The sequence below is a fragment of the Cyprinus carpio genome, chromosome A13 (assembly GCF_018340385.1).
Source record: "Cyprinus carpio isolate SPL01 chromosome A13, ASM1834038v1, whole genome shotgun sequence".
NCBI classification, from domain to species: Eukaryota; Metazoa; Chordata; class Actinopteri; order Cypriniformes; family Cyprinidae; genus Cyprinus; species Cyprinus carpio.
This window is the reverse complement of record NC_056584.1, coordinates 20,470,448-20,480,749: the sequence shown is the minus strand read 5'-3', so window position 1 is coordinate 20,480,749 and position 10,302 is coordinate 20,470,448. Positions and strand designations below refer to the sequence as shown.

The 10,302-nt window shown below is 38.0% G+C and overlaps 1 protein-coding gene across 1 annotated transcript; it reads left to right on the top strand.

Moving 5' to 3' along the window:
- The first annotated feature begins 6,833 nt into the window (after positions 1–6,833).
- On the top strand, positions 6,834–10,302 carry LOC109052886 (protein L-Myc-1a-like). Its single transcript, XM_019070311.2, has 3 exons — positions 6,834–7,125; positions 7,758–8,332; positions 9,223–10,302. Exons 2-3 carry the CDS (start codon positions 7,783–7,785, stop codon positions 9,780–9,782), a joined length of 1,110 nt encoding a protein of 369 aa, XP_018925856.1. The 5' UTR covers positions 6,834–7,125; positions 7,758–7,782; the 3' UTR covers positions 9,783–10,302.

Here is a 10,302-nt window from a genome sequence, read left to right as displayed (position 1 = left end):
ATACGGAGATCGTGGACTCTTATTCTTCTGGAGAACTTTGGAGTTTTCTCTGAAAGGTACTGCACATTTCCACGAGCCCACCATTACATTTGCACCCCCTTCTGACCAATTTGAAATGAATCAAGATACATGTATATTATAGTGCAGAAACCCTACAAGAGGCCCTTCCAAGTGGATAACAGGCTACACTTGTGAGGTATGTCTCAAATCTATCTATCTATCTATCTATCTATCTATCTATCTATCTATCTATCTATCTATCTATCTATCTATCTATCTATCTATCTATCTATGTTTTTGTGCCAGTTTTTGTATGTATTTGTTTATATTTATCTATCTATCTATCTATCTATCTATCTATCTATCTATATATAAGAAATAATAAAGTTAAATTTTCCTTTAATATTCTGTAATGTAGGAGATCCCAGTAATCTGACAGAAGTTGTGAAATGGCTCCATTCCAACAGACATCTTCTCAGGGGGCCAGTGGAAGAGTCTCTTTTTATTATAATGGAGAAAGAGGACAAGGAAAAAGGCCCTCAACAATCTCCTGGAACAATCAGAAGCTTCCAGAGTGCCCTTCATATTTCATCTTGTGTTCAGGGGAGTTATTTTTGTAGGATTGTCGTAACAAAATGGGACTAGGAGTGAATTCTTCATTTGATACATTTTAATTTGAATTTATGCAAGATTATCATGACAAAATGTCCCCAAGAGTGAATTGTTCATTTTGTAAAATGTTTTAATGCAGGATTGTCATGACAAAATGGGCTTAATAGTAAATTGTTCATTTTATAAACTTCAATTTAATTATTGTGTACATTTTGATTGTTACTTTTAAAATTATGCTGCTGTGTGTGTGTGTGTGTGTGTGTGTGTGTGTGTGTGTGTGTGTGTGTGTGTGTGTGTGTGTGTGTGTGTGAGTGAGTTTTATTAAAATGTTTTACTTTTCATATAGAAAAAAATGTATGATGCACGTGTTCTTGACTTTGGAGTGAACATTTATTTTGAATCTTGTGATTGAAGTATATTTTATATAAAATGCCCAGAAGTTTCAAACATTATTTTTAATATCACAAACGGGAAATAACTTGCATAATACAATATGCAAGTTATATTGAATAATAAAATAAATATCTTGAATAAAAATCTTGAATAAAACGAATAACTGTATAGGTCTACAACTAAGATTGATGTTACAAGATTGATGTTTATAAAATGCTTAATATATCATTATAAAATGCATACATAAAGTATGACGTATCGTGTGTAATAAAAGCAAATTACCCCTTAAAAAACCTGCTCTCACAGCGCCTGACTAAACTGATTTTTTTCGCGTCTTGTGCTTAAACGTTCAAATACACAGAGTTATGTGTCAAAATGCCAGTCTTTGCGAGTATCCTGGTCAACACAGTCAGCTGTGTATTACATGAACGTTAATAGTTAAAGATAAAGCATGTGTAGTAATAGGCTTTGAGATCCTGGCATTATATGATCTTCACCCAAAAATTAAAATAGTGTCATCGTTTACTCACCCTAAAGTTGTTCTAAACCTGTATGAATTTCTTTGTTCTCCTCAACAAAACAGAACATATTTTGAAGAATGTTCATAACCAAAAAGTTTTTTGTTGTTGTTGTTGTTGTTTCCCAGTATTGATCCTAATATATTATTTTGCATTCAACAGCAGTGGGAAACTCATACAGGTTTAGAACAACAACAGAATTTTCATTTTTGGGTGAACTATTCCTGTAAAGCAGTCTAATATAGCTGCTGTTGTCATTTGTGTCAATAATGTAAATCAAACACCAGAAAGAAAATCACTCACTGTCCTTGACTGAATCACTTTTGTAAAATAAGTAGGAATTAATGTAGGTATTAAATTTATACAGTGAAGAATATTCAGTCTATTTGTACATTTACTTTATACAATATAATATTTCTTATTCATTTTTAAAAAAAAGTTTTTCAAGTAGGTTGATTTCGTATGTATCTTTGTGCTATTATAATTTGTGACTGTTTAATTGTGTTCAGTAAGCTTGGTTTTACTTGGGCTAGTATTTATTTATTTATTTTGTGATTTTGTAAAAATCCTATATATATATATCATTATTGTGATGAGGTCTTAATGCAGCCCTGGCCGTAGGTTGCTTCTACGTTTTTAATACTTAAGTACAATTTAAACTTGTACTTTTTTACTTTTACTCAAGTATGTTTTTGGTCAGATACTTGTACTTTAACTGAGTAAAATTTCCACTGAGTATCTGTACTTTCACTTAATTCTTGGAATACTTTTTACACCCCTGCTCATTACTAACTCTGTTATTTATTTATTTATTTATTGGGATTTATCAGTGTATTATAAAGGAACAAATCTTTTTAGTGCTTCAGTAGGTTGACATTTTAACATTAAATGTAAGTTCAATTCGTAAAACATAAAATGTCACTACCATATTTTTACTGTAAAATTTTGGAAACCACAGCTGCCGTTATCTTACTGTAAATTTCACTGATTATTAATTTATTTATTTATTTTTACAGTGCTAATTGTAAAGTGCTAACTCTAACTTTGCTAACTGTTCATAGATTCACTGAAGCAAGGCTCTTAAATCACAGCAAATCTAAGGGTGTTAGTGGACTCAGCTGAATTTAGCTTCTTTTCATCCAATATTTAAAACTTCAGTTTAGTGTTAATTACTGTTAAATGTGTAGAGGTCATGTATAATGTAAAGTGGTCCTGTAACACTGCACACACATACACATTCTGAAATGAGTATGCTGTATGTGAACCTGATACTGTGGACATCTGTCCTCTGTGACTCGCATCTGTTCTCATAAGCATGTGCATATATGTTCATTCACGCACACACATTGGCACATACACAACGTACTTGATAAGGCAGGAAAATGGCTTGAAATTTTTGTTAGATGTGTTAAGAAAATTGCTCCATTTCTTCTGTGTCCGGTAAATGTTTATTTAATTTCTAAAACTGATTTCTCATCTGCAGAGCTATTGAAATAATTTGCTACAGACATATTCTGTATTCTTGTTCTCTATTATTATCATATTGATTCAGAGAAGTAACATGACCAGCAATTAAACTATTAAACTCCTCTTTCAACAAAAACTGGATTCTGAGGCTGTGCCTGCATGAATTTAAGTTTGTGGCGCCATCTTCTGGAATAAAAATACAATTACAAACACTAAATAGACGAGATATAATTTTGCTCATATGGAAATATGATCAGTTCAACCGAGTGTTTAGTTCAAATGAACTTGCATATAATACAATCATACTTAATTGTCCAATATAAAAAACACTATATGATTTAGCCAAACACATCAAAATAAAAAATAAAATGCCACCTTTACAGAGATTCTAATGTCACTTTCTAACTTCACTGTGAAAAATTAATATGAGCACACTGAATGTGTCTGGGATCATGATATTTAAATGACAATTACAATGATGGTTACATTTTAAACAGGCTTTTCTAATCTCTGTAGTTCACTTATCATGTGAATTGTACTTTTTGTATGGCCCATTCTCAGAACACAATGCCATTTGTGCTTAAAATTTTTTTTTAACCCCTTCTTTTGAAAAGCTGCTGCCAAATTTCAGTGGCTTTTTGAACAGTACTATATAAATGGCGAGATAAACTTCATAAACTTGCAACATGTGCACACAGCTCAAACTCATTCAGAGTTCTAACATAAAATCTTTCATCTTATAGAGGTCTACAAGGGGAGACTGTTTGAGGTTATTGGAGGTCAAAGGGGTTAAAGGTGAGGTGGGGATAATAGAGGTTGAGCGCAGAAACGGGAATTGATCTAAAGATCAGACTATTCTCAAACACTCTTTTTTATTATTTCAGCAGATCTTTTGTCTTCATCCATAGCTTGTGTTTACTTTAACTCTGGATCAGAACATACTTGGTCTTTCACCATCAGTCAATTTGCATGTTTACAATCAATTATTCATGTACAGCGCCTCAGTTTCCTAATGAAGCTGTTTGCTCTTCTCAGTTCTTCTTTAGAGAGTGTGAGTGCGTGTAGATAATAGTTTATAATAACTGCCGAAAAGGTGTCAAGTCTCCATCCTTTCTCCACATGTGCATATAAGTGCATATAGAACAATACCAGCTCCCAGCACACGGAGCGATGTCTAGCCTGCAGCTCTAACCATCCCTAAACCCATTGTTAGGGGCTGATCTGTTGCCTTAACAAAGGACAGTAGCAAGTTTTGTGTCCCTTGGAGAGGGGGATGGTGGGGTAAAGAAGCAAGGAAGTGGAAGGAGAGGAGAGAAAGAAAGAAATGAGAAGCAGAGTGGGGGATTTTGGATACTGTTGGCATGTCTTTGGGCAACAGCTTTTGTGTCAGTGAGTTGTGGTGTTGCTCAGACAGGGTTGAATCTAGAGTTTAAACACCCACTGATGTAAAATAAATTAATTCTTTGAAAATGTGTAAATATATATACTATATATTTGGATTAGGTGCTATTTTATTTAATTTCATTGCTGTTAGTATTATGGAATTGTCTGTATACAAACCCTTCTGGCAGGAAGGAAGAGAGTATGAGCTTTCTTTCTGAATGGGGGATGGAGGAGAAAGAGAAGAAAATCTTTTGTTTCTTTCATGCAAGCCGGTGATGGGTTAGGAAGTGTCATGTATCCTTTATGCAGTAGGAGGCGCCCGAATGCAGTCTGAGTTGTTGTTCTTGAGAGGTGTGTGGGGGTTCTTTGTGTGTGCAAGTACTACTCGCTATAAGCTTTTTTTACTACTTGACTTGGTGTTTTGACTGACCAGACTTATACAACAGATGTTCAGAGCAGTTAATAGAGCATATCACGCTCAAATGTGTGTCTGCCAGACTTTTATATTTAGTAAAAATAAACTGATTGTACTCAACAGTGCTGATCTATACAGTATAAGAAAATGCTGAACTGATTGTTAGGACAATAATCACTGTTCCAGAACTTCCATTTCTCTAACTTTCCTGTATGTGTGTAGGGGTTTGATGATGGTGTAAAATATATTCAATTTTCAACTTAGCTGCACACACTTTCATGTCCAAAAGAGAGCCATTGCACGTCTACATTAGCATTGAATACTTTCTTTGTCTTTATCCTAATCATAAATACATGAGTACACCAGACACATTTCTCTTTAAGCACTGGCACTTTTTACTGTAATAAATAAACTGTAGTTTGTACTTCCATATTTACAAAGTATCTGTACACAGCTTGTGAAATAGACCAGTTTTAGAGATATTTCAGCATGATGTGACCTGATAGACATTTCTCCATGCCGTGCTGGATCTGCTCTGGTCATTTGCGTAGATGTGTGATGCCCTGTAAGGCAAGCATTAGATCACACCTCTACTCGACTATCGTTCACGCTGTGCTCTCAAGTGTGTTGGGTGGCCAGGAGGTGGAGGGGTGCATGGATGGACTCTGATATCAACACAGCCATTAACTGCTCTATACTAAACCACAAACCTTCCATGTGAGTGCTGAATCCAAATGACATGGAAAAAAAAGATGTGGCTACATTGGCAACACAGCAGAGTTGGAATTTCTGACTGAAATCATGTAATAAAAAAAGAAATGCATGTAGAGTTCTTCAACAAATTTAAATGATACAACACTGATCCATGAGACATGGGACAAAACATGTCCCAGAACTATGTGCAATTGGTTTGTGGAAAAGATTAATAATAGATAAATAGATTAACTGAAATACATTCATTGAAAAAAAAAAAAAAAATCCACTTTGAAATTAAAGGCATACTCCACCCCAAAATGAAAATTTTGTCATTAATCACTTACCACCATGTCGTTCCAAACCTGTAAAAGATTTGTTCATCTTCGGAACACATTTTAAGATATTTTGGATGAAAATCGGGAGGCTTGAGACTGTCCCATTAACTGCCAAGTAAATTACACTGTCAAGATCCAGAAAAGTATGAAAGACATCATCAGAATAGTCCATCTGCCATCAGTGATTCAACCGTAATGTTTTGAAGCGACTAGAATACTTTTTGTACATGAAGAAAACAAAAATAACAACTTTATTCAACAATTTGTCTCCTCTGTGTCTCTCCACATCACCGTAGCACCATTTTGGAGAATATGAGCTGAACGCAGGCAGCGTATGCTCTTCTGTGTCAGCTGCAACACAAGGATACATTTTCTACAAGTATTTACGTTTTGATTTAAATGAAAACAGAGCATCTGTGCAGCGCGGCTGACACAGAATAGCGTACGCAGTTTACGTTCACCGGATGTTCTCCAAAATGTTGCTAAGGTGATGTGGGGAGACACAGAGGAGACGAATTGTTGAATAAAGATGTTATTTTTGTTTTCTTTGCGTACAAAAAGTATTCTCGTCACTTCATAATGTAACGTCAGAAAAACAATTATTTACTTTTTATTTAATGTATTTTATGTTTTATTTTCATTCTTTACATTGTATTGCTCTCAAATTGCCGTTTTTATAAAACTTTCTTAATAGCCTACTTAGCTAATTTTTTTATGGTTTTTAAGGATTAGCCCGTGCTGTCCTCAGTTCAGACCTGTTTTTATACAGTACAGTCTATGGTTCAGACACAACATATTGATTAGTCAGTCATGCATTAGAAGACAGTTAAAACGACGCATCAGCTTAATCATGATTAGACTGGAGTAGTGACGTAGAGGCTTCTATTTTCATTCAAATACATGTTTTAGTGCTGCAAATTGCCTTCACATTCACAATAAACAGCGGTTCACACGCTCTCCCCGCCCAGCGCCTCCGGTGGGTGGGTCCAAACTGAGCTCTCGCACACAAAGACGCAGGTCTGGCGCGAAAGCGCTTTTACCGGCAGAGGGCAGGGGGAGGGTGCGGCTTCACTGCACCACGCGGATCGATCGTTGCTGCCGTTGTAACAGGACACCCGCTTTATTTCCGCAAGGGAAAAAAACTTTTCTCGTTGTTCAAGTTAAACAGCCGTGAAACAAAGGCAGCTGGAGTCGCGCGCTATTGTTTAGTGAGCGCGTGTGTACCGGAGTCCTACCGGACGCTGCGCTTCTTTGTTCTGCGCGTCCCGTAGACTCTCCCTGTACTTTGCAGCTCTGCTACCACATGGTAAGTGCATTTTATCATCAGGATACCATTACCTTGATTCGACGTGAATGCAAAGTTAATTTCGTAGTGAACTCGTGGGCTGTTGTACATTTCCTGGGTCCTTTAATCGAACTCCATTTACCCCCTTGTTAGTGCGTATAATATTTATGAGAGTAATAGAGTAACTGTTACGTTACTACTTTCACATCGCAACCGTTGGTTTCTGTGGGACTTTCAATTTGCAGTAGTTGGTTATAATTTTCTGCTAGTGTTAATAAACTTGACTTGTTACTTTGGTTGTTCTGGTACTGCAAAGAGCTTGCTTCATGCGATTATCTGTAGTTATGCCTATGCTGCAGAAATATTCTGTAGTATGCATTTAAGTTAACTTAGTACATAAAATGCATTTTATAAAGCGCAAGCATTTAAGTTTGCGTGTAAAAATCGCGTTTGCAATGCATATACTGATAATGTTTGCATGCAAATATTGTGCTTATAGCTTTGCAAATGTGCATTTAAAGTATATTTTGAGTTTTACCAATGCATTGACTGAGTAAATACAATAAGTGAGTGCGTTTTGCTTGTGCATTGCGACTCATTTTAACTCCACGTGGGCAGGTATCATTTGATCTAATGACCCGTTGTCTTCACAGACAATCTTGTAGAAGTTCTGCAGCAATGCCTGGAGTCAACACTCACACACTGTACGGCTGGGACATGGAGCACTACTTTTTCGACGAGATGGACACCGGGGAGGATTTCTTTAAGTCTACAGCCCCGAGCGAGGATATATGGAAGAAATTCGAGCTGCTTCCCACCCCGCCCATGTCGCCCTCAAGGACGCTGGATGGAGACTGGCTGCTGCCGCTACCGTGGGCGCCGCCAAAGGTTTTAACATCTGATGAGGCGTACGAGGGGCTGCACAATTTCGACCCACTGGACGTTTTTGGGAATTTGGGGTCTATCGTTATCAAAGACTGCATGTGGAGCGGCTTTTCCACGAGTCACCGGCTGGAAAAAGTGTCTCATGGCGAGCGAGCACCGGTGACTGCTCAGATTCAGACCTCGACCGCACAGAAAGCTGCTCGTTCCGCATCGGGCACGCCCGTGACTGGGACCCAGGAGGCACAGTGTGTGAACCCCGCCGCAGTCCTGGAACTCCCTGTCCCGCATAACAAGAAAGTGCCTGCAGGCTCTTCCGGTTCCGAGTGTCGGTCGGATTCGTCCGGTAAATGACTACATGTTATTACCTTCTAGCATTGATTGCATGAGTCGAGATGTACTTCAGAGTAATCCTGAGACAATTAGGTGATATTCTGCTATATAGGATGTTTTGAATATAATTGTTAACCAAGTAATTAATATCTAACTTGCGATACAGATCAAATTTGACAGCTGGTTAGTGTACATCTCCAAAGAAACTTATTCCACAAGAAGCCAAACCATCAGGCTTTGCCTGTGACCAAGCCACTTGCCGACTAAAAGCTGATGTGGAGTCTGATTTAGTGGAGCGGATTCCATTTTCCTCATCAAAATGCTGTATTCCCTTACATTTCCACTCCTAGTTTTTTCCTACTCCCATCACAGTAGTGAGAGCAAACTGTTCCTATCACCAGAGACACTTAACGTTTTGCTGCAGGCAAGGTCATGCAACATTTCCATTCAAAGAAAACTTTGCCTGACTTATTTTTAGTATTTATGAAACATTTCATTTTTTGAAATAATTTTTAGTTGGTTGCTAATTTAAGTTTATATTATATTTTTAACTATTTCAGTTACGAAAGCAATTTTTAATAGCTTTAGGTTACAACAACAGCACTGCCCACACATCCGATCTGGGACATTTTTCTTTATTATAAATGGGTTTGAAACTGAAGTAATTTGGTAGTTTTACATTTATTTGCCATTGAAATGAACGTAGAAGCTGACAATGTGTTAAAAACCAGCTCATGTAGCTGTAGAGATGGAGTGCAACTTCCTTGCCAAAAACTGTGAAACATTCAAAAGATTGACTTAATAGTGAGGTGACGTGTGTAAACGATCACACATTGGTTAATAGTTATACAGTGGATGCACCGATGGCTTTTGCTAAATGTGCCAAACCTTTTGTTGTCTTAGATGATGATGAGGATGATGATGAGATTGACGTGGTGACAGTGGACAACCGACCAAAGCGTGGCCGCCCTCCAAGTCGCCGTACGCCGGTAACCATTACAGTAAGCGCTGATCCATTTGGACCATGTCCCAAGCGCTTCCACGTGTCTTTGCATCGGCAGCAGCACAATTACGCTGCCCCCTCCCCTGACACAGATCCGGAGGATGACTTTGATGAGATAGAGTCTGTGAGCAAACGGCCACGTCTGGAGCCCTCATCCTCTCCCTCTTCTCCACTTTCTTCACCTGCCACATCGGACTCTGAGGACTCCAGCGAGCAGCGTCGGAACTTCTTGGAGAGAAAGAGGAGAGATGACCTTCGCTCGAGGTTCCAGGCGCTCCGGGAGGAGATTCCAGATCTGTCTGCATCCTCAAAGACCTCGAAGGTGGCGATTCTGACACAGGCAACGGAATATTTGCTGCAGCTGCATGCGTGCCAACGGCGTCAAGCTCAGGAGAAGAGAAAACTCAAAGCCAAACAGCAACAGCTTCTCCGCAGGATCAGCATATTACAGAACTCCTAATAAACGTCTGCTTTAACATGGCACAAAATTTTCCAAGCTCATTATGGACGAGAACTCATTGTCATTCGCTAAAATGACACTTAAAACACTGCAGGGAGATCTTTAAAGCCACATTGAATTATGCCCTCCTTGAAGGGATCTGTACATGTCTGTGCTCAGCGTTAGACTTTAACTGAGATGTGGAGAACTTTGTGTGAGCAGACAATGACAAATGTGCACATGCAATGCCTTTATAAACCTCAGCAGATGGAGATGCCAGAGGAAGTTATATTGGTGAAATTACCTCCATAGCAAGAAGGGTGGGTGGTGTTTGTATGCATGTGGGTGGTGTGTAGGGTATTATGTGAGGGGAGCATGGTGTTCAAACACGTTGTGTAGAAAATTTGAAGTGTCTTGTTCATAACTTGATCTGTACAAAATCTGCTGTAAATACTGTATTCAGAGGATGTTCTCCTCCTGTATCTACTCACAAAACTGCACAGAGATTCTATTTTGTTAAAGAATAAAGCATTTAAAATGA